General features: G+C 40.2%; 1 protein-coding gene across 7 annotated transcripts in view; it reads left to right on the top strand.

The window, feature by feature from the left end:
• The window catches only part of PSD3 (pleckstrin and Sec7 domain containing 3), a 493,623-nt gene that overhangs the window by 456,769 nt on the left and 11,911 nt on the right, over positions 1-24,943 (top strand). For all 7 annotated transcript variants that reach the window (XM_054565912.1, XM_054565914.1, XM_054565915.1 and 4 more), the window contains 3 exons: positions 3,973-4,130; positions 6,634-6,778; positions 18,051-18,194. In XM_054565912.1, coding sequence (XP_054421887.1) covers positions 3,973-4,130; positions 6,634-6,778; positions 18,051-18,194 — 447 coding nt within the window. The remainder of the gene's footprint in view (positions 1-3,972; positions 4,131-6,633; positions 6,779-18,050; positions 18,195-24,943) is intronic.

The raw sequence follows: 24,943 nt of genomic DNA, 5'->3' as shown, positions 1-24,943 counted from the left end.
GCCATAGGGGGAAAGCCAGTAGGTCGAGAAATGTAATAACCAATAACATGAAATCCTAGGAAAGCTTGATGGAGGTTGATTTGAGAACATAGGATTAGCCTTGATCAGGATTTCACTGTTTTAGGAAGAAAAAAGATAAAGATGGTCACAAAATATAGGTGTTAATAGATTATGTAAGCAGGAAGTTTGATATGTACAAATTTCCTGCTTACATATAAAATACTAGGTCAAGCTATATGCTACTAAGAAATTATTGCTAGACATTATACCACCAACCATTTGAGTGCTTACTATATGCTATCAAACACTGAGTTTAAGAAAAACAGTATCTTATTTAATTTCATCCTACAACACTATGCAAAAGATATACTTAATCAAGGAAAGCAAGGCTTGTTGAGTTTAATTAACCTAAGGTCATGGACACATTAAATATCATATCAGAATTAGTCGTGTGAACCAGTTGGTTCTAACTCCAGGCAGCATGGGTCTTTAACCACAGTTGTGAGGAGGTAGGGGTGTTGAAAAGAATGGCGGGAATTTGGTTAAATAGAACAGAGAGATTATTGTGGACAGGTAGAAAAACCATGAGTTGGCACTGGGTGCAGCCATAGCTGGAGACCACAAATCTGTGTTGGCACATGTCTGCACAGCCGAGTTATCTTTAGCAGCAGTTAGCAGCCCAAATAAATGATTGTATAAGGGGGAATTAGGGTGGAAATTTTTTAGTTCCACACTGGATGGATGAGAATATTAAAGCTTAACCTAGCAAAAATTCCTGAATTCTAAGGATAAAAAGAAAACCCTATGATATTCCTAACAGAAAATGTAAGAAAAGGAAATAGGAGCCCAAACGGCTTTAAACTTTTGTAAAACTGGAAGGTAGAAGACAGTGGAATAACACCTACAGACCAGTGAGTGGAAAGGGATACAACAAAGAGTTCTAAGAAGACCCAGTTCCATACATGTCGAAGAAAATGAAAGATACTGGAAAATAAGAACTAGAGTATATATCCCCCACCTGAGAAAAATACTTGAAAGAAAATAACAAAGGGATGAGAAAACAGACCTCAGGGAAGAGAAAAGATAGAAAGTAGTGAAACATGGTGAGCAGTGAAACATGGACACAATTAAATCTAATGTATAATGTAAGTGCAAAATGATGTTTATTCCAGTAGAAAATACAATATAATTTTAGTAAGATTTCAGAATAAAGCATTCTAAACTATTTCAGCAAAATTTAGGGTTAATGGGAAGAAGCAGGAAGGAATTGAAATCATTTTTAAAGTTTTAACTTGTTAATGGAGACAAGTAGTGGAGAACCTTGATGGGAGAGAGAGCCTTTGAAGTTTCCATCTTATATAACTAAGCTCTAAACTTGGTAAAGAACATTTTTAAATAATAAATAGCACATAGTTGTAAGGAAGATAACAGTCATAAACCTAAATACACAAACAACATAGCAACTAAAATGTAAAACAAAACTATTAGAAATGCAATGAGAACTTAAAATATAATAGAGTAGAAGCAATAGATTAATGTACGCCAATACTTGTCTCAAGAGGATGAAGCAGTAGAAAAAAATAATATAACAGAGGAATTGAATCAATAAACTTGAATATAAATATACCCTCATCCCTCAAACTCACTTTGTATGTTTGTGGAACATCAACAAAAATCAAAGATGTAGCTGGAAAGCCTTCACAAATTAACCTTAACAAATTTCAAGGAAATAAAATAGAGTTTACAGACCATATTCTCTGGTCACAAGCCAGTACAATTGGAAATACATAATGATAAATAGCTAAAACTTCAGGTATTTTAAATTTGAGAAACACATTCTTTAGCATAACTAAGATCAAAGAAAAGATAAAAAAATAAAACTACAACCTATCTAGAGAATAAAAATGTACTCTTCATTTTCAAACTACATGTAGCCTGTACTCAGAGAAAAAAATTATAGCCTTAAATTTTCTTAAGAAATATGAAAAGCAAAAGAACTAAGTAATCATCTTAAGTTCAAACCACAACAAAAATTAACCAAAAGAAACTAGTGAGAAGGAATTAAGATAAAAGCTCAAATTACAGACCTAGAACATCAAAAATGGTGCATTCAAAATTTCTAGGCTGGTCTCTGTGCGAACTCACAATTCAGGTGTGTCAGAGATCAGTACGTATGGAAATGGTACTTGTAGCCTCTCAGTTCTGTGAAGATAATTTTGGTCCAAGTCATTCATCCTCAGATTCCTGTCTAGAATCAAGTGGTTGAGTGGGGGCCAGCTAGGCAGGGTCCTGTTACAGCATAACCGCAAGGCTGCAGGGGAAATTTTGTGGTCACGCTACTTCTAGAAGGTATCCCTACTCTAAAACAATTCCTCTGGAAGGAGATTTGTGAATCTTTGGAATGCTAAATCACTAATAAAAATCTCATGTAGAAAAGAGAGGACCCCAAAACATAAGTAGATTATAATTTTATGCATTAAAGGTAATTACAGAAGATACATGTAAATATGTTGTATTTTGTATTTTAAGATTTCTTTTTATTCATCATACGTCTCTAGAAAACTGTCAAGAGCAGTTCTTTATCTCTGAGGCTTTATAAAACAGACTTGTCGCCATCTTAAGATAGAAATTCCATCAGTTAATATTATAAATGCAGTCAGTCTTCATGCTGCTGTCGGTACCGTCTGTGTGTTCTAGAGCGTCCCCACCTATGTCTCCTAGCACTGTCATGACGGGGCTCATTAAGGAAGAAAAGCTGCTGTTTAGTCCTGACTTGGTTTGAAATGGTGGCCATAGTACGTTAGAATTACTGCTTGCTTTGTGGAGAGGATGGGGGAGGGGAAGAGGTAAGGGAGAGTCTAACTGCAGTTTTTTTTGAAAATTTATAAAACTTCCTTGGTAATAGGCAAGGTCTTCCTTTAGCCTTTTACTACTAATTGGAAAAGTAAGTGTGTGCACATGTGTGTGGTATGTGTCTCTATGTGTACATGTACATGTGTGTCCTCACAGAGGTTCAAGTTTAGCATCATATCTGATAAGATATGGGAAAGGGGAAAAGAGGACTTTAAACACTAGAAAACATCTCTTAAAACAATTTGTAATGTTTACTATATTTACATTGGTTCTGAGACCTTTTTTATTCTAATGGACCCAGGAAAACTACTAGATGGAATAATAATAGTAATAATAATAATAATAATAGAAACAAATTTGTTTTAAATCTTTATTATTCTACTGGTTGGGTTTTTAAAGTATGTTTGGAGGGAAGCCATATAAAATAACCTTTATAAATTTTATGAATTTTGTATATAGGTCATGCCCAAAGATAAAATTACATCTATGACAGCTTCCTTTTTATGTAATTTTTCTCATTTTTCATATTTATGCTAATACAGCTAAGCTTTAGCCTGATTATTGAACTGATTTTCCTCTTGTCTTTCAGAGAGCAGCTGGAGAAATCATTTCATTTTACTGTTCATTTTTTTTTGGATAATATTATCCTCAAAAGAAAGTAGCAGGGCAGCATAGTGTCTTTAGAGCCAAGAAAACAATGGCCCGGTTTTCACCATTCGTGTCATTCTGTTGATGGGCGTCTGAAAGCTTTTGTGTTTGTCTATTCTTCCCAGAAACCACATTACCCTGTGTACCTAGCTTCATTTCAAATGACTACAAAACCTCAGCGACAGATATTTCACCTTTGGCCTATGTTAGCTATTTATCTTCATTATGATAAGTCAGCTTTTTAAAAAGTGCCCCTTAAATGAAGTGTACTTTCTCGTTCTGAGCATATTTTTCAAGGAACAGGATGTTTTATGACATTTGTAAGGTAGCAAAGGGTTGTCTTCACTGGCCCTTCATTTCACGTTTTTCACACGCCATCATGAATATTCTAAAACTTTTCCTTGTACTTTTACATTTTATCAAGAGATCTGAACTGAATCTTGTCTTTGTTTCTTTTGTATCCACCTACAGGACGAATATAAGCCAGAGAAGTCGCTGTCTGAAGAGGATTTGAAAAACGCAGTGAGCGTGCACCATGCACTGGCATCCAAGGCCACAGACTACGAGAAGAAACCAAACGTGCTTAAGCTGAAAACCGCCGACTGGAGGGTCTTGCTTTTCCAAGCCCAGTATGTTTTGTTGGTTTGATTTCTTCTTGTTTTTTAGTTTTCATAGCATCATCTTATACCGAGAGAGAGAATCAGAGTCTATAGAGGAAATTTTTTTAATTGAAGTCAGTCATTGGTTGTATAACAGAGGCAAAAACTAGAATAAGAAATAGAAGGCCTGGGTTCAAGCTTTTGTTTGCTACAAAATAACTCTGTGATTTTTTTTTGGTTAGCCATTTACCATCCCTAGAACTTCATATCCTTGTGAATAAAATACAAGGGCTTTAGTATACAAGGTCTATCACACAGTGAGTAAAATAAAGTGGGGTTCAAATCCCCATTTTCTAGCTCTTTATTCTAGCATGGAATTTAACCTCTTGGGAACTCAGCTTGTCATGAGTGTAAATAATAATGTGTATTTCCTAAGGTTCTTGTAAGAATTGAATGAGATCAAGTATAGAAAGTACCTCACACTGTGCCTGGTACATAGAAACTGTTCAGTAATAAGTAGAGATTTCCATTCATTCTCCCTTTTCTCTCATTCTGAGTTCTAATTTGTGACTAAACTAGGAGGAAAAGATAAAATCATATTGTGGGAAAGGAAATAGGATAGATTTCTGGTTTAGTAAGGGGTCCATGACAGCCGTTAGATTAGAAATGGAACATTCCACATTGAGAATTCTGGATTTGTGAAGTGAGAAGCTGGATTTTGAAAACTGACCCTCTAAAACAGGACTTTTCATAGGAGCATGCGCAGCATCGGTAGTCGGGGCAGACAGTGTTAATTATTCACGGTATACGTTTCACCTCCTGAAACTAACTTCAGAATCACTCTCAGTACAGTACTACCAATGGGCCACGTTTGTCACTGGGGTTAAAATTTGACATCAAGATAGTGAACACAAGTATTTCCGTGCTTATTGACCAAAACAATGTAAGATCCAAAAAAGAAATAAGAAAAAGAATAGGCACTCTAGTGAGCTGTGGATGCTGGACTTGCAAAGATGAAAGTGCAGACATCTGGTAAGGAGGAGATGTAAGGAAATCTGAGTTACACAGGATTTTTGTGGTGTGGGAATAAGACAGTTTTACCACCCAAAAGGGAACCATCGTCAGATGTATAATTATAGCTATTAGTAATAAAAGTCCTTCAAATTATTCTATCCCCCGCTATTATTTTATTTTCAATCTAAAATACTGGATGTAATAACTAAGGAGATCTAATTACTTAAGATAGAACCGATGCCGGAATCAGTCAATTGAAAGAACAGAGCCGGCGAAATCAGATTAGAGACTAGGCAAAGCGCAATGAGTACATGATACTCACATGGTTGCAGGTTAGTGTGCTTTTTCTCTGAGAGAGCAGTACAGGAAGCGATTTTAGATCGGCCGACGTTTTGCCCATCTTCTGTTTGACTATATGCGTGGTGGATAACCTCTTCTGGTCCACAACTGCTTCTACCACTCATTTATGAAATCACAAATGTTTATTAACTGCTGTCAGTTCTAGACTGTGAGTATGTGACATATAAGTTAAAGTGCAATAATGACATCAGGTGATTTCCACATCCTCTCAGGCAGATTTTTTAACACTGTATGTACACATGTATGTATATACAGACATACTTTATATACCAATTAATTTCATCTCTTTTAGGTGTACAATTCAGTGATTTTTAACAAATTTACTGAATGGTGCACCCATCACCACAGTTCAGTTTTGGAACCCTTCCAGCACCCCAAAGAGATCCCCAGACACCCACTTTGCATTCACTCCCCATTTTTAACCCCAGCCCCAGGCACCCCTAATCTCCTTTCTGTCTCCCTATAGCATTGCCGTTTCTGGACATCTCCTATAAATGCAGTCATAGAGTACGTGGTCTTCTGTGCCTGTCTTCTTTTACTTACCATGAAGTTTTGGGGGTCTGTCCATGTTGCAGCATGTCAGTACTTCACTCCTTTGTTGCTGGATAGTAGACAAGGATATCGATATATACCACATTTTGTTTATTCATTTACTAGTTGATGGACATTTGGATTGCTTTTTTTTTTATGCCTCTTATAAAGAATGCTATTGTGAACATTCACATACAAATCTTTTTGTGCCTATGTTTTTGTTTCTCTTGAGTGTGTACCTAGGAGTTAAATTGCTAGGTTGTATTATAATTAGTAGATACCTCTTTAATAAACCGTCAAAACTGCTTTCCAAAATGGATGTACCCTTTTACATTCCCTCTTATCAGTTTATCCCTCAGTTGGATTTTAAAATGAAATATGTGATTGGAAGAAATGAGTTCGTTTTTCAATTAATTTTTTACGTAGCCTAATATCAAACAGAAAGCTGGGTTTAATATTTACTATCAAGTGATTTCGCTTTTTTCCCCCCTCTGTATCCTTAAGGGATAATCACAGCCTGAATAAATGACTATGTGCCATTTGAAATCAGCAGTGAGAAATGGGCAAGGTGTGATGCCCTTAGATATGGAGACACCCTGACGTAAGTGCCTCTGCCTGTTTCTCATAGGAGTCCGGAGGAGATGCAAGGGTGGATAAACAAGATTAACTGCGTTGCAGCTGTGTTTTCTGCACCACCGTTTCCAGCAGCCATTGGGTCTCAGAAGAAGTTTAGTCGCCCACTTCTGCCTGCCACCACCACAAAACTGTCTCAGGTAAGTCATTCTGATAGTGCTTTGACCTTGGAAATTTTCTATTTGAATATTCAGGGGTGAGACCTTGCCCTGAAAGGACATGTAGTTTAAATCGGCCAAAGGGAAGTAAACTGGGTTTTACACTTCATACAGGAAGCTGATACAATTGAGTCAAGGTTAGGAGGACACATCCTTTGAATTCATTTCTAAAATTTATATTAGTTTACTACTCAGTCAGTCATACAGACCTGGTATTTTTTAATTTTTGTTTGTACTAACAGCTCATATTTTTTAACAAATTAGCTAACGTTAGGTGTCCTGGCTTGGAAACAAGCTTTTTATGCATTCTTTCAGTTTGTTTTTTTTTTAATTGAGATTTTCCCATATCCAAGGCTGTATTTGACACCAAGTATGTAAAAATATTCCCAGGGACCCACTATTCACAGTTGAATGGGGCAGAGCCTGCCTTACCCCTCAGGGAGAGCTAAGTGCACCGTGTACGTTTTCCTAGCTAATCAAGGCAATGTGCTAGAACATCCTTCCAAATGTCACATAAGCTTCTCCCCTATTGTCAGATTGCTCTCTGTAAAGATTATATTTTATTATCTCCCCCTCTGGCTCAAACCTCTGCTGAATCCAGGTTTGCCAACTTTAAACCTTTCTGCAACACTCTGTTGCCATTCACTAGTCAGGGATTTTAGAAGCTACTTTGATGTCTACTGTGAATTTCTTATTGGTATAATCATGAAAATAGTTTCACCTGGCTCTGATCAACCAGGTCTTGATATTAACCGGCTCTTCGACAAATTTGATATCATAATTATCAGTGATACGTTTATTTAATAAATATGTATTATGTGCCAGTTGTACTTCAGAGCCTATTTTAGGCTGGAGATAAGCCAGTGAAACCCAGATGCTGACATTAGACTGGCAAATTGGTATTTGAGCAAGTAATGAGCAAAGTAATTGTAACAATGCAGCTGGATTCGAGGTACAGGAGGGATAAGTCCAGTGTGCAATGCAGGTACAAGAAACAGATATCTCTCCTGGCCTTGGCGGTGAAGGAGGCAGTGTGATATCTGTTATGAAGCTTAAAGGATGAGCAGTGGTTTGGGGTATGTGTGGGAAGAGAGAAGAGAGGCTCAAAAAGGCCCAGAGGAGAAAGCTCTGGGATGCAGGAGCCACACATAAGTTATAAATGTGATGTCAGCACAAAGTGTTGAGAAAAGGCAAGAAATGTTCCTGTAGAGGTAAACAAAGGCCAAACAATGAAAGCCCTTGTTTGTCCTGTGTGGAATTTGGATGCTTCCCTAATTCCTTCGCATCCTTAGCATAATAATGTGAAAGCAGCAAAGCAACATGATTAAATTTGTGTTTTAAAAATCATTCTTGTTACAATAGAAAGAAAGTATTAAGGAGGGAAACTACTAGAAGCGGAAAGGCTAATTTTAAAGTCAGTTTCAATAATGCAGAACAAAGATAACTGAGTTAGTTGCTGAAGAGATGGACCTCTAAGTATTTGAGAGATCTCGAGGGTCTAGAACAGATCATCCTAGTGGCTCGCCGAAGCAGAAGAACGAGGGCTGTCATCTAGGCTGGAGCAGCTGGGGACTGTGGTGTCTGGCCTGGCCTGTGGGACCTCATTATCTCTGGCTTTCCCACCTGTTGCTTCTTCCCTGGGTCCTTTTCCTCTCTGTAACTCCAAATGCAGTGCCTGGTTTCCAGAAGCAGATCAAAACGGGCACTTAACAATTTTTTGAAATTGAAAAAAAAACAGGGAGGACGTTGTGCCAATAAAAGGTAGAAAAGTCATATAAACAGAAACTTTCTCCTGTGAAGTGGCAGGCGGGTCATTGGGTCCCTTGGTGAGAGCAGGGACTGATAGGAGGTCTTCTTTGAGGAAGAAATGAAAGGCAGTAAGGAAGTGGATGAAGGCAATGTGCATAAGTCTTGCCATAATTTTACTTTTTAAAAAACAGACTGGTAGGGAGAAGAAGGGAGATATGGTTTCAGGGAGGATTCTTTTGTCTTTATAAATTCATAATTGTTATTAACATGAATTGGATACTCAGCATGCAAACCATTGCTAATGTTAAGTAGTACATAGGCTACCAAGAAAGCTGGTAAAAAATAGAAAGTTCCAAGCCAGCCAGCTCACTTTACAAGGCAGAATGGCATTTAATTTTCACTCTAAGGAAAAGGAAGGCCTTACTTCTGATTGATGACCAAAGAATATGTTGGCAGAATTCTCCATCTACCCAAGAAAATATGGATACTTGAAGCAAATGCAGCTAGTTCCCCACTCTATTTTGGATATTTAACATAAATAGTAAACCATGTTACATAAGGTAAGCAGAGGAAAAAAACAATTGAACAACTAGAGGCAAAAAATACCTTCAGAAGTTGGATTTTGTTCTATTAACTTCACTAGGGATTTCCCAGTTGTTCTTATTCAACAGATTGGTCTTTCTCATAATTATCCCTAAGAAAGGTTCAAGGTAAGCTGAAGTTAAGGAAGAACATCAATAAGCATAGAGCCGCATAAGAGTTTTTCCTTGCTCCTGCCTTACTGTAGAATCTACATTTCTCTTTCCTATTTTCCTATTTACGTGTGAACTGTATTAGTGTGTTGCTTGTACATTAAAATGAATGTGTTCATCTACTTGTGTATCTTCACCACAAGACCAGGCAAGCAAGCACCTTTATCAAGGCAGAATCTCTAATTCAAATAAATCTTGTACTGGAATGAAAAACAGGTTGCATAAAGTTTTTATATATTTCCTCATTTTGAACATAAATCCAGAGAAGTGCAAAAAATGCACATGTAATGTGATCAAAATGATGAATTCAAGATTTTAAACAGAAAAGCAATAACCAAAAAGAAGTATTCTCTTGTGTCACATAAGACAAGATAACCAAGCCCTTTCAGGAATTTAATTTCTTTGTAAAATAATAAGATGATTTCCTCCCATACCAATAAATCATCAAATCTTTGTGGGCCTCAGGTCTCCATCTGGAAAATGAGATCAATTTAGAATGCTTTTGGGTTCTATCACTAGCTTTGTTTGTTTTGCTTTGTTTTTGCCCAGGTCATCATGTTTATTTACTAAAAATGAAGCAGATGTTTTATCTTTGAGAGTAAAAGGACACTTTAGAAACAAATATATAAACACAAACATGTGATAAAAGAACGGGCTCGAAAGCGGGAGAGAGTCGGGTCGCACAAGGCCTGGTGCGGGTGCTGGGGCTCCCTCCGCCTCCCGCAGCTGGGTCTGCCGGGCTCGCAGACGCCTTCAGTGGGTCCTGGGATGGGTCTGGATGCCTGCGAGTGCCTCAGTGCCTCGGGGGCCGGTCCTCATCCTGCAGCCCAGGCTTTCTTGGCCTCCATACTATGCTGACATTTTAGCCTGGATAGTTCGTTGTTGTAGGATGAATTATGGGATGTTTAGTAATCCCCCCAGGCTGTACCCACTGGATGCCAACCCTCGAGCTGTGACAACCAAAAATGTCTTCAGACCTTGCCAAATACCCTGTGGGGTCAGAACGTCTCTCCCTCCACCCCGGCCGCCTCCAGTGGTGGAGCCGCTGAGTCCGCCCAGCCATCTTCTTTTTCTTCACACCCACAGCCTGGCTAAGATGCCCCTTGATGCCAGAACCACTGGGATAATTTCCATTTACAAAATACATGTATAACATTGTCAGTGCCCTGCTGGAAAAAAAAATTGAACAGTGCTAGGAAAAAACTAAACATTCAATTAAGATTGTTTGGTGCTTTTAAAGACACACTGTTCATCACCCTGTCATTTACAAGCTTGCCTTTAATTGATTCTTGTCTTCGATCCAAAGCATTTTAGCCTTCATTATGAAAATTAATAATTGTCAGTGTGGCGTGGCTCTCTCTGAACAACTCCGCTGTGTGGGAGGAGTCGCCTTCCTTAGCTGTTTTTCAAGGCCGTGTTGCCAGAGCTCATTTTCCTTCTATTGGGGGTGGAGAGCCTAGTTTGAAATGTTAAGTTTGTTCCTCCTTCTGGTGTAGCACTTCAGGCAGGATTTCGTGGTTGGCCCTCTCCAGAATCTCTTCAGGACCCCCCTTTCTACTCATCAGACTAGTCATTTTCCAACTTTAGTGTGCACAGGATTTATATAAGCAGATCTTTGCACCCACCCACCAGAATCCTAACCTAATAGTTTGCACAGAGGCCTTCACTGGGTTCAGTCACGCACCCCATGCACACGGCCTCAACAACGCCTGACTCTCGCAAGACTGTGTCTTTGGGGCAGTTTCTAGTGTGTGGAAGACAAGCTAAATGCACACTCCAAGGACGGTGGAGGACGAGGAGCCTCTGATTGCCTCTCGAGCTCAAGGGCCAGTCAGCAGTCACATCCTCTTGACGACCCCCTCGCACAGGCAGACATTTGGTGGGACTTCCTAGGAGGTCGTCTGTATCCCTCACCGGCCAGCACCACTCCCCTCCCTACGCATCCAGTTTCATACTTTCAGTCACAAACCTTGTCACTTAAATATCTTTCATATCCTATCCACATCCCTTAATTCAGACTTTTGTCACCTTTCACCTGGTCTCCTGACTTCTTTAATTAGTCACTTTATCAATACTAAATATTGGAGCAGATATCCTATAGTTCCTGTAATCTTTACATAAAATGTATTGCATGTCCTACTATCAATACAACATGAAAAAATGCTAAACATCATTAGTCACTAGGGAATTATAATACAAATCAAAACTATGAGATACCACTTCACACTCATAAGGATGGCTATAATTTTTAAAAACCTTTTTTTTTAAAGGAAAATAATGTGTTGGTGTGGATGTGGAGAAGTTAGAACTCTTATACATTTGGAATATAAATGACGCAGCTACTTTGGAAAACAGTTTGGTGGTTCATTGAATGATTAAACATAGAGTTAACATATGACCCAGCAGTTTCACTCCTACGTAGATATCAAGAGAATGAAAACATACTTGTATGCAAATGTTCATAGCAGCATTATTCATAATAGCCAAAGGTGGAAATGGCCATCAGCTGATAACTGGATGAATAAAATGTGATATATCCTGCAATATGGATGAACTGTGAAAACATCATGCTAAGTGAAAGAAACTAATCACAAAAGAAACATACTGTGAGATTCCAGTCCCAAAGAGCCTCTTTAGGGGAACTAAAATGTTTTAAAACTGAACTGAGGCAATGGTTACACAACCCTGTGAACATATTAAAAAGCAGTGAATTGTATACTTTAAATTGGTGAACTGTATAGAATGTGAATTATACCTCAATGCCCATTGTAAAAATTCTTCCCAAGGGATCATCCCGTCTAGGGCGCACACCCCCACTTTGGAAAACTCTGGCAGACTCCCCGGGTAACCACTCGACCCTCTTCCTCCAGTCGTGCCTCTCCCCAGTCCCTCCTGCTTGGTTCTGGCTAAAATACGTTTCATATTATGTCACTTAACCTTAACTGGCTCACTTGTGCCAGTAAGATGCAGCCCAAACTCTGCCATGGCCTTAGGTCATGACTGCACTTTTCCAGAATAAATAAATTGTATATTTATGTCTTAGAGGCACGTTAGGACCAACAGAGTGTTTAACCTATATTAAATATTTAATAAAACAGTTAATTCACACTGATATGCTAAAGCTCACTAAATACCGTTTAAGGTCTTTGAAGCTGTTTTAAACATGAAATGATGGAACAAAATCTTTCTCATGGTGCTTTTGGCAGTAGCCCCCCCTCATACTGACTCAGAAGCAGATGTTCTGTGTTCTAAGTTCCATACCACTTGAGTTTGACAAGGTTGCAGTGCTTTGCAATTTGACTTATAAACTGCCTAGCAGATTCCTAGAAATGTCATTACCTTCTGAGTCATCTGTCTGCTTTAAAATAGCACAAAGGAAACAGTGTGAGCCCTCCCCTCTTTACCTTCCCTTTAAAAAAAATACTTCATTTATTCAGCCTCTGTTTACTGAGGGACCTCTACAGAGGGTACTATATGAACTATGTGGGTGTTAAAAAAATAGCTAAGGCGATGGTCTTGACTGTCAGCTAATGAGAACGTAAGGTATGTGTTAATTAACGTTAGGCAGCTGATACCTATAAGCCAAAAGCTATGCTCCAGACTGCGGCCTCTGCTCAACAGCGTACAAGACACTGGAAGATCTGAGAGGGGTTCGAGGAAAAGAACCTTTTTCAGCCTTTAAAGAGCTTGTCACCATTAAAGGAGATAAAAGTCAGACATAAATCAGAGGCTGTCTTGTAACGAGCACGTGGAGTAACATTTAAGTGCAGGAGAGGCAGAGCGTGCGGTCCAGAGTGGGATTCGGAGGACGGGCCTGGGCACACCGTGCGCGTTTGAGAGCCGCAGGAGGGAGGCCGCTAGGACCGACGGAGTTTACCAAGTTTTGAGAGCCGAGGTCAGCCTTGAAACAGGAAGAAATGGAAGGTTTTCAAGCTTATTTTGAGCAGTATTTTGGGTTGAAGAAGGTTGTTCCGAGGCAAGTTTATGACTAGGCGTTGGGAGAAGGGGGTGCTGCCCACTGTCGTTACCTGTGTGGCCTTGAGCCTGAACCCTCTGGATCACTATCGCCTCTAAGAGGAATAGGTGAGAAGGGACGACCGCCAGGTGCTCTTCCACCTCAGAATTCCGAGGAGTCTGCCTGCCACAGTTGGGGGCGGGGGGTGGGGGGCGGAATTGATGGCAGGAGCCATGGCTTTCTCAGCTCCCGGCACAGTGCCGGCCACACGGTGGGTGTTCAGCGGGAGCAGTGGGTGGGTGGCTTTTCCCCTCCTCGGAGCTCCGCCGTCTCCCTCTGGTCCTCGCTATTCCTCCTTTCCTCGTACGTGTGCATTTCTGTATTGTCATTCCCTCTTACTTCCCACAGCTTTTCCTTCATCCTGTTCTCCATGAGAAGTAACAAGTAAGCCTTAAGCTTGGTATAAAACGTAAAAGACCTGATTTCTGAGCCTTGCTACTGGAGGCTGGGCCCCTGGGCTGTGCCTCGGAATAAAGGCCCAGCCCTTGACTCACTTCTGAACATCCACTTGTCTGACCCCATTGCTTCATCAGTTAGAAATACTTAATTTGTGGAAATGAAATTAGGGTTCAGTATTTTAAAGCAAAATATGAGAATTTCCTCAAAGTGCTATATAAGTAGGGGGAAAAAGAAATCTTACATAACGTAATCTGACACTTGCTGTTTATATAAAAATTTCATTGTATATATTATCAAAGGTTTTGCCAATTACATGTATTGACATATAACCACCGTAACTTTTCTTACAGCTGTGATTTTAATGCCACTCCTTAAGTTACCACTTCGTAACTTGAAAGGTTCCAGGAGTATATGCCATTTCCTGCCTCTGTTCCCTTTCTTTAAACTGTCAGATGTGTTTCTCTGCCTTCTCTGAAATCCCTTTTGTTCATATTGTCTCATAAGAACAATATACTTTGGAGATCACATGGAGGGTTATCAGCAGGAAAGGGGAGAATGAGGGAAAAGGTAAAGAGAATAAGAAGCATAATTGGTAGGTACAAAATAGACAGGGGGCGGGGGAGGAGCTTAAGAGTAGTATAGGAAATGGAGAAGCCAAAGAACTTACATGTATGACCCATGGACAGGAACTAAGGTGGCGGGGGGATACTGTGGGGAGGGGGTATGCAGGGTAGAGGGGGATAAAAAGGAGGAAAAAAATGGAACAGCTGTTACAGCATAATCAATAAAATATACTTTAAAAAAAAACGAAGTATATTTGCTGTATATACTAAAGGGAGACTAAAGAGAGAAAACCAGCAGGCCCCGCCCTCCACCCCCGTCTGTCTCCACTGTGTCCATTACAAATCCAGGTGTCCTGAGTCTGAGAACGCAACACCCCTCCGGGGCTGCTGCCTTTCTCCTCCACATTTCCCATTGGTTTTTGTCAGGGAAGTCTGTGTGTGTCCTTTACAGGGGGATTTTAGCATTGGAATGATTTGCATGGTCTACCAATTCAGGCCCGAAAGAGCCACGTGTTATTTTTTATTTTGAGATTATTTCCTTGATTCTTGCTTCATGAGGAAAGTGCAGTCAGAGTTAAGCCTTGCACATTGAATTTCAACATTTCTTCAATTAGTCTCTCCATAAAAATAATGCCCAAATGATGCTGCTAATAAACCATAGCTCCATAGCAATGAGTAAATCCTAGTAAACTGTGGTTTTGGTGGGAAAGTGACAAATATAATACACTTTGCATAGTATTGTCTTGGCATAAATTCCTCATTAAAATGAGTAGAATTTGGATTTATTCAACAAGAAAGAGATTTGAATACTCAAGATGGAGAAGCCTAGATCTAATGCTCTTGGAAAAAGCAAACATCTAAGCAAATATTTACACAGAGGCAAAATCCAAAAATACAGAGAATTTTGTAAATTCTTTTACCAAATTATGTAAAATCTTATTTGGAAAAAAAGCTAGTATTTGTATTTTAATTATTTTATTAACCAAAAAAGAAAAGAATTCATTTTCTTAAACTGTAGATCAGTATACTTTACAATGGAAAAATGGGTCCAGTATTTAGCAGCCAATTTACAGAAAAGGAAACCCAGTAAACTTGAAAACAAGTTCATCCTGCCTATAATCAGGACAATGTGAATTCAAATTTAATGGCTAATTATTTCATACCCATAAAATTAGGAAAAACTTGCAAGTGTGATATAAAATGTTGGCAAGAATGTAAATAAGTGGGAACTTTCAAGCCTACTGTGCAATTGTAAACAGGTGGCAATGCTTGGAACACAGTTTAGAGTCATTTTAAGGATGAGCATATTCTGAAATCCAGAAATTCTGCCTCATGGTGATTATACTACAGGAAAATTCTTGGTTGTATCCATTAGGCAACATGTTCAATGCCCAAAGGAGCCTGAAAACAGCCTAAATACCCTTCAGTGAAATTGTAGTATGTCCTGCACTGGAGTACTACACAGTGGTTAAAAGGAAGGGACTAGAGCTTCTATGTGAACAAATTTTAAAAACATGTTGAATGATAAAACAAGTTACCAAAAAAAAGCTCGTTAAGTATAAAAACCTATAGAACATACTACTCTTCTTTTGGTATAGGAATAGCATAAAAAAGGAATAAGAAGAGTAGGTAAATACAGGGAGTTTCAACTTATTTTTATAATGTTTTATTTGTTAAACTGGATGCTAGATACATTAGTGTTTCAGGTCATATTGAATGACCTATGTCATTCAATATGACTTATTAATATGCCTGAATCATTTTATTAAAAAGAGAAGATTAACTCCTGTTTTTATTGTTTCAAAACAGTCTAGTCATCAAATATCTTTTGCCAAAAATTCTGTTAGTTTACATGTTACAATAAACATATAAAGGAAAATTACTTTGAAAGAAGATAGCTGTTAACATAAATACATTCTTTTTCGTCAGCTCTGGCTGCCAGAACAAGATACCACAGACTGGGTGCCATAAATGACAGAATTTTTTTTGTCACAGTTCTGGAGACTGTTAGTCCCAGATCAAGATGCCCACAGGGTTGGGGTCTGGTGAGGGATCTCCCTGTGGGTTGCACTTGGCTCGCTTTTTTTCCTGTGTCCTCACAAGGCCTTTCTTTGGTGTTTGCACTCTGAGTGTGTGTTCTTGGTATCTCTTACTACGAGGACACTAATCCTGTTGTGTCAGCGCCCTGTTCTTGCCACCTCAGTTAACCTTAATTACTTCCTTAGGAGCCCCACCTGCAAATACAGCCACACTAGGCTTCAGCATAGGAATTTTGGAGGGGCACAGACATTCAATTCAGTTCATGGCATAGTCTGTAGTCTCTCTGAAGGAAAAAAAAGAGAGAAAGATGAATGAAAAGTTGTAAATAAAAGCTATCTGTGGCATTTTTCTCTTGTGTTCAGAATTACCAATGTACAAATGATAGGCATGGAGATACAGACACCTTTCTTAAATCTCAAAATAAGTTTCTTTTTTCCCCCTTGTACTTTTCTAGGACTTTTTTGGGGTGTTTTGTTTTATTTTGTTTTAGTTGGTATTTTTAAATGAGTCTTGTCATTGATTACTTTGCTTATTCCTACCACCTCTGTTGTTCATTTTTCCAGTCATGTACTCTGCTTTTTAAAAATATTTTATCGTTCTCTTCTATTTTGATGGCTTTGGATTGGATTGGTTTTCCTTGTTTGACTTTCAGAATATGCATTATAACAAACCCCGAAGATACTATATGTGACTCATAATTTCTGACTATCTTCTTTTTTAATTTACATTGATGTTATATAATCTTAATTAGTGTCCATAAGTATTCCTTTTTGGTAGTCTTTTTAATTAATTCACTCACCCAAAATAAAATGTTTATATTTTGAAATTATGTTGGTATTATACAAAATGTATTTATCACCTAATTTAATCAGTTCCCTTTAATGTGTTTTCACCCATTTCTTATTGTACATGTGAAATTTATACTCAACAAGGATTTGGATAATTACATGTGAAAGTGGAATAGTAAACAAAGGAATGCGAAAGAATTCCAATCTCCTTGTTTCATTATTTAAAATACTGCCAGAGGGTTCGATAGTGTGTCTTGCTAGGTAGCTTATTGCTAAAGTGATTTAAGTGGCCCCCCTGGAATGCGGTTCTTTGACACAGGGTCAGCCATGCTGCCTTGGTGCCTGATGCCGCAACAACACTGTCCAGGCGGCGATCCCTCTATAAGTACATTTTAACTAAATAACTACTTTGGGTCGGTAAAGTTGAAGGATGTCAGAACTTGTACTACTTTGGTGGGAAAGGGCATAGACTGCTACAGTTTTTAGAATATTATCTCATAGCTTTCAGAAAATTATTTTTTAGTAGCATAGCTTATTTCAAAAAGGAAAAAAATACACAGACAGGCCCTTCGGTCATTGTGAGAGACGGGGAAACTAGCAGTCTCGGTGAGGGGCCATGAAATGGAGAAGCCAAACTGGGTGGCACTCAGGACAGGTGTTCAGCCGCTCGGTGGGTGCCTCACCTCTTGGAGTAGGAGGCTTTGTCTCAACTCCAGGGAAGTTAGAGCTGACAAAGGGCTCTGAGAGCACTGGATTTTGTGCTGGGGCCTGGGGAGGGAGGGAGGCCTTGGTTGCTATTGGCAAAGGTACATGTGACCAGGCTTGAGAAAGTTGGTGAGGTGTGGCCGCCGAGGCACACTGGACCGTTTCAGTGAATTAAAGTCATTCATCATAAGGGATTTTTATTGATGTATGTTCCGACATTAAATGGCTTAATATCTCCTGCAGGAGGAACAGCTGAAATCTCACGAAAGCAAGCTGAAGCAGATTACCACGGAGCTGGCTGAGCACCGCTCATATCCCCCAGACAAGAAAGTGAAGGCCAAGGAGATAGATGAGTACAAACTGAAAGATCACTATCTGGAGTTTGAGGTATGTTGGACTAAATGTAATAAAAGCCTATACCTGAGTTGTTTTATGATTTTCCATGAGGCAGTTTTTTTTACAGTTACTGGAACTGTGGGAAGTGTGCCTTGCCCCCAACTCTAACTTGAGAGCTCCAGGCCTGGTCTAGGTCACGGCGACCCCTTAGGTTTATGATTCCATTGAAGCACCAAACTAACATCAAAGATAACTGTCAGTTTATGGGCTTCAAAGCACATAGGCTGCCTGGTTGGAATGGCCAGCTGTGAGAAAACACACCAACAAGAGATGGACATGCGAGGGTGGGCAGCTGCTTTCTGTTTCTGTCTCTTCCAAGAAAGTGTGAGTCCAAACAAAGTACAGTAGAGAAAATGAGGTACAGGGTGACATGAAGCATCACTTTTTCTTGCTGTTGGCAACACCCATGCATTCCTCCTCTTACCACTTCACACCCTTCAGAAGGAGACTGATAAATTGTGGCACATCCATATACTGTAGGAAGTGCAGTTTTTAAAAAGATTGGGTGCCCTGGCTGGTGTGGCTCAGTGGATTGAATGCCTGCAAACCAAATGGTTGCCAGTTCGATTCCCAGTCAGGGCAGATGCCTGGGATGTGGACCAGGTCCCCAGTAGGGGGCGCACAAGAGGCAACCACACATTGATGTTTATCTTCCTTTCTTTCTCCCTCCCTGCCCCTCTCTCTAAAAATAAAATAAAATACTTAAAAATATTGGGGAGTTTCCATAAACTCTGGAAGGGTGGAAAATTTAAATGCAAGTTGAAAGCAATCTGTATAGTTAGTGAATGTTACCTTTGGCTGAATTTTCTCCCAGATTAAACAGCTTCGGGTAATGCAGGATCAGTCCTCTGACTTTCCCCACTCAGATGCCGCTTCTCAACATCAGTGTCTTTTTTTTTTCCACTTTTTTTCCCCCTTTTTTTTCTGAGTCCATCTTTAGCTATTCTTTTTCATTGTAGCTCTAGTCAATTTTACTTCCCATCATTCATCTCCTGGATTCATCTTATCCTCCTGTTTCCTCCTCGGACTCAAAACTTAGAATCAATCACCCTGGCCCTTTCAGTCGCCCGAGATCAAATCCGGAGCCAGGCCCGGGCACGGCCTCTGCAGCATCTCACACCCGTCATTTCTGTCCTCACCATTGCTTTTATACGTCCTGGGCTCAAGCCATGACTTTTTGTCTTCCACCTGAACCTGGCAGATGCTCTCTTCAGTTCACCCTACATACTTCTGACAGGTTTCTTTTCCCCCTAAAGCTCAACCTAAATGATGGCATTCCTCTGGTCCACAGCTGCCCTTGATTTTCGCCTACACCTCGCTCCAGAATCTGCCTTCTCAATAATGTCTCAGTCCTTTTTGTTTTTAATTTATTTTTCAAGTGTAGTTGACATACAGTATTATATATAGTTGGCAAACAGTATTATACTAGTGGTTAGACATTTACATAACAAATGAAGTGATCACCCCCAATAAGTCTAGTGCCCATCTGGCATCATGCATAGTTTTTACAATGTTGTTGACTGTGCTCCCTCTGCTGCACTTTACGTCCCTTTGACTATTTTTATAACTGGCAGTTTGTATTCATGAATCCCTTCACCCTTTCCACCTGTCCCCCAGTCTCCCTCCCATCAGTCTGTTCTCTGTATCTAGGAGTTTGTTTATTTATTTTGCTTTTTAGATGCTGCAGCTAAGTGCAATCATGCAGTATGTGTCTTTCTCTGACATATACTGCTTAGCATAATACCCCCTAGGTTCATCCATGTTGTCTCAAATGGCAAGATTTCATTCTTTCTTTATGGCTGAGTAGTAATAGCCCATTGTATATATGTATCGCATCTTTATCCACTCGTATATTGATGGACACTTAGGTTACTTTTATTTCTTGGCTATTGTAAGTAACGCTGTAAATAGTCTTTCTGAACTAGTGTTTTCCATTTCTTCAGATAAATACCCAGGAGGGAATTGCCGGACCATATGGAAGTTTTATTTTTAATTTTTTGAGTAACCTCCATGTTGTTTTCCATAGTGGCTGCACCAATTTACGATCCTTCCAACAGCACAGGAGGGTTCCCTTTTTCTCCATCCTCACCAGCACTTGTCTGTTGATTTCAAAGTCCCAATTCGTAATCTGAGAGGATTTGGGTTCCCTCTGTATCTCCACAACATTGGTCTTTCCACAGCAGCCTCCACGTATGTTAGTCACATTTCTGCCCACTCTCTCAAAACACACTTCTACGCCCATTTACCTACTTTCTTCTTCCCTAAATGCTCTTCCCCTCATCTTCATTTCTGAAAGTTTCTTTATCTTTCAAGATGCAGCCCAGAGCATTCCTGTGAAAAGCCTGCTCTAAACTTACTGGCTAGATTTGCTCTGTAATAGTCCTACCACAGTTGCTTTATATTCAAATTATTTCACTTTGTACTTATAATGGATTCCATATCACCTCCTTGGCCCAAGACTGTGAGCCTTTGGAGTACAGGGACCTCAAGTTCATGTCTAATCTTTGCTCTTTGCTTGCCTGGTGAGTTGAACAGGATTTTATGGAAGCTTTAAAAAGTCTCTTCCTGAGTTATAAAATGTTTGTTATAAAATGCGGCATTAGATCCACTGCAGATCTATGTAGTAGCTTTCTTCATGGCCATAAAGGCCTTGACCTGGGCAGATGAAGGTAAATCTTTCTTTTAGTAACGGTAAAAGTTTATTAGCACAACCTATGGAAGACTTCCCAACAAAAGGCTTGAACAAAATTTTTTTAAAAAACAAACCAAAACTCTGAACAGCTCACCTTTCCCAGGCTTGTTCACTCCTGGGAAGTGGGAGTTGGCAAAAAGCATCACAGTTCTTCACACTTCCAGAATGGCTTTCAGCTCCCAGCCCTTTTAGTGTCACACGTGCTAATTAAATTTCCCAACACCTCAGTCCCTGGCTTCCAGCACTCAACACCTTGCTTTGCGCCCTTGACTCTGAAGGCTGAGGGCCTGTCCCCAGGAGGTGGGGACACGGTAAGACCATGGAAAGGTTGCCACTGCTAGAAGCACTTCTGCTTTTGAATCCACTATGGAGACTCTTCTCTGCAAAGGTGGCCCAGCATGAGCCAGCATTTTCATCTCCTGACGTGAGCTGGTCCCCAGACTCTGTGGGGACAAGTCTTGCTTTCATCAAATGCTTGCCTCAGTGAGCCTGAAGATTGCATTCCAGGACTCTCTGCTCACTAAAATGAGACTCCTGCGCCGACGTGTCAAGCATGTTGGATTGTCTGTCAAGCTGCATCAACCTGTGTCTACCAGGAAGGCAGAAGGGTACCTCGCTTTATAGATGTAGTCTAAAAAGAGTTTGGTAGAAATAATTGTTTTTTGTTAAGCGCATTATTATTTTTCACTCACGTAAAATTGAAATAGTGTACCTGGTGGGGGATCCCCTTCGCTATTATTTCAGCTGCCGGATTATATGCTGGGCGTGTGCTGGTGAGGCCCTTCGCATGGCACCAAGTACTTCGCATTGAAAGCGCCGTCCCTGAGCGGGCTGCCCCATTCCCGGAATAGGGGGCATGGGAGTCATTGACCGTTTTGTGTACTTAGTTCACTGCTTTATCCTCAGCTTCTGGAACATGGAATGAGTGCTCAGTACATATTTGTTGAGTGAAGGAACAGATTATTATGTGGAAAAGATGGCATCACTTAAAGTAGCTTTCCGAGAACGCATAGTGGCTCCCCTGACAACAAACCCGACGGGCAGGGGGTGACCGGCAGCAGTGCCTGCAGGTCAGTGAGAGCTGCTCGTGGGCAGTGACGGGGGGCTTGAACCTGCCCGCGGCCTTGTCACCAAGGAAGAACCACAGGCAGCAACTAGTGCTCTCGCCTACTCCCGAGTCAGACTCCCCTGTGACTTCAGCGCAATTCTTGCCGTTTTCAGGTCTTGGTATGGAAAACTGCCCTTATTTTGGTTGTTTATTGCCCACGTTGCTTTGTACAAGCAGTTCTTCATGTTGGCCAAATCCACAGCTCTTTCCATGCCTTAGAAATTCTCCAAACCCTGACTGACAGTAAGTAATTAGAAATTCTGCTAAATAGCTGGGTTCCGGGTTTGTTTTTAAGTCTATACAAAGTCTGCAGAGAGCCAAGAGGCTTCCCTCTATCTTGAGCCTGTTAGAAAGACATTAAAAAAGCAGCAATGGGCTGCAGTTGACTATATGCAGGCCTGTCTTCACTGACTGTTAATTAAGGGGCTTGTTTTGTTTGTGACTGAATTGGTGTCCCCCAACCTGTGCTGTTACTTTTTTCGAAGAGTCCACTTGGAATCTAATGTCACTTTTGAGAGAGTTGTTAGGCACCACAAGTCTACATTAAACTCACCATCATTTCCCCATTTCCAAAAATAAATGATTGGAAATAGCCTCATTTTTTCCATTAACATATTTCTAGCTTATTCAGTTCCCGTTTTGCTTAAAAATGTTTGAATTGATCTCCATGCTTCTGGTGCATTTGGAAATGTAACCAGATGTGGGATGGATGGATGGTTTGTATGGGACATGAAAATTCTGGGAAAGTCCTGGGCTGAAGAAGTTCCCAAAGTAGCACTGCAGTTGGCCCCCAGAAATTCAGCTTTGTTTCTTCCAGTTTTAAAAACAATAACAATTAGAAAATGAAGACATTGTTTACTCCAGGATGATTTTTGTGTAACATTTAAGATGTTTTTTCACCAGCTTATTTAATTAATTCTTAGACCTCAATATGGAAAGGGACACTGTATAGCGGCCCAAACCTTTTAAAAACATGATGGGAAAGAAAAGCATGGCTACCTCAGAGGAACCGCGGGTTCGGGTCCAGCCCACCACAATAAATAGAATATCACAGAAAAGCAAGTCACACGATGTTTTTGGTTTCCCACTGCATGTAAAAGTTATGTTTACACTGTGCCGTGGCCTGTTAAGTGTGCAGTGAAGCCTTATGTCTATAAGAAAATGTGCTGTACATATCTTAACTTTGAAAAAGTTGATTGTGCTATAGAAAACATTTACTGAAGAGGGATCACTGAGGGTCAAGTTCACAGAGGTTCCCAAGGTCCATTGTAGAACCGGGTGGAAACCTGGTGACCAGTACAATGCCAGCAGGTTTTATATGGTCAGCAGGCCAAATGTAAACATATTTTTTTGCCAGCGCAGTGCTGTATTTGTCATCATTGTAAACTGAATGCATTTACGGAAGGCAGGTGTCCTCCCCACCTGTCCGTATTATAGCGCATCAGGTAGGTGAGGGCACCTGCCTTTCCACCCCTGTACAGAGGCTGAGCCAGGTGCGTATGCTCTTTGTCTTAGAGCTTTGAACTTGGGCTTGGGACTCACTGTCCCTCCGTGGTTAGCAAGTGCATACTGTCAGATATTTGCATGTGCAGGCTCCAGTCTGGCAAGGGGGGAAAAAAAAAGTGCACTTCCCTGATGGCTCAACCCAGATACAGAGTAAAGTCCCGTGGGTTTGGGAGTGACATGCAGCTGAGCGTCACTCCTGAATTGTGAGCTGGAGTATTACATGCTTGTTATGGCTTAAGACAATTAGGACCCACACCAGCTACATGCTGGGAAACTCAACTTTAGAAACAGCAAATGTCCACTGCAACAAAACATAAATGTCAATAGGGCTGAATAATTTAAATCTAGAAAATCTAGGACATTATTGAGGCACAATGACTCTTTTTCTGTATTTCTAATGTTTGATGGTATGTGAAATGGTATAATTCCCTCTGAAACTCTTGCATTTGAGAATGAGAGCACATCCCATGCAGCGCCATTAGGAAACTCAGAACAGCTCCTCTCTAGAAGAGCACATGATAGAAATTTCCAGTTGTACACCCTCAGTTTTATTGTTGGGTCATTTACTGCTGGGTGGGTGAGTGCTCAGTCTGATGTATTTCTTCTTGAGCAAATGCTCTGGTTGTGAACTTAGCCCTGTTTCCTCAGATTGCACATTTTGTAGTTGTCCACAGGAAATAAGTGATTTTCACACTGGACCGCTTTTCCTCTCCCGGGTCCAGTGCAAGAGCTTATCTCGGTACAATGCCGCCTCTCACAAAGCAAATCACCCTCTGAAACAAAATGATCTAGCTATTAATTTGTAAGTGGCCTTGATCAAAAAGTACAAAGATAGCAGTTATTACCATTTTTCTCCCTAATGAAAGCAGGGGAGGAATCCATTAACCTACCTGAAGATGACTAGACCGCCTTGGTCGCAGCAGCTGAGTCTAGCCTGGAATGCAGGGCCCTCCCCTTTAGAGAAAACATCACAAAGGGAATCATATGTCTGGGTCTGAGAAGCTAAGATATTGCAGGTTAATCGCATTCTTGGGGAAGTTTTAAATTTTCTTTTTTTTTTTTTTTGTAGGATGCTAAATAGTATAATTATAAATCAAAAGCTGGAGACCTAAGATCAGCAGTTGTCTAAGCTCTCAAGTCCAGCTAATAATAGAGACATAATTCTTGTGTTGCCATTGGGATTGCATTTTGTATGACATGATGGAAGAGGGCTAAGAAGCTCTGAATTTTAATCTGTAAATGATGATGTGCTTTTGAGAGGGAAAGAAGCTTAGCAACGGGATCCTTTGAATTGCATTTTAAATAAATGATTGAAAAGGACTAGAAGACATATCCCAGAAGACAGAATAAACAGCCAGTCATGTGACTGGAAGTGACTCCCTGTCCCAAATTCCCTCCTTATGCCTGAAATGTCTGCTGTGTTGAGTGTCAAAT

Source organism: Pteronotus mesoamericanus, unplaced genomic scaffold (genome assembly GCF_021234165.1).
Source record: "Pteronotus mesoamericanus isolate MK-2021 breed Mesoamerican mustached bat unplaced genomic scaffold, CSHL_Meso_final contig_169, whole genome shotgun sequence".
In the NCBI taxonomy this organism is placed as follows: domain Eukaryota; kingdom Metazoa; phylum Chordata; class Mammalia; order Chiroptera; family Mormoopidae; genus Pteronotus; species Pteronotus mesoamericanus.
Note: the sequence above shows the minus strand (reverse complement) of the source record. Positions and strands in the feature narration are given on the sequence as shown.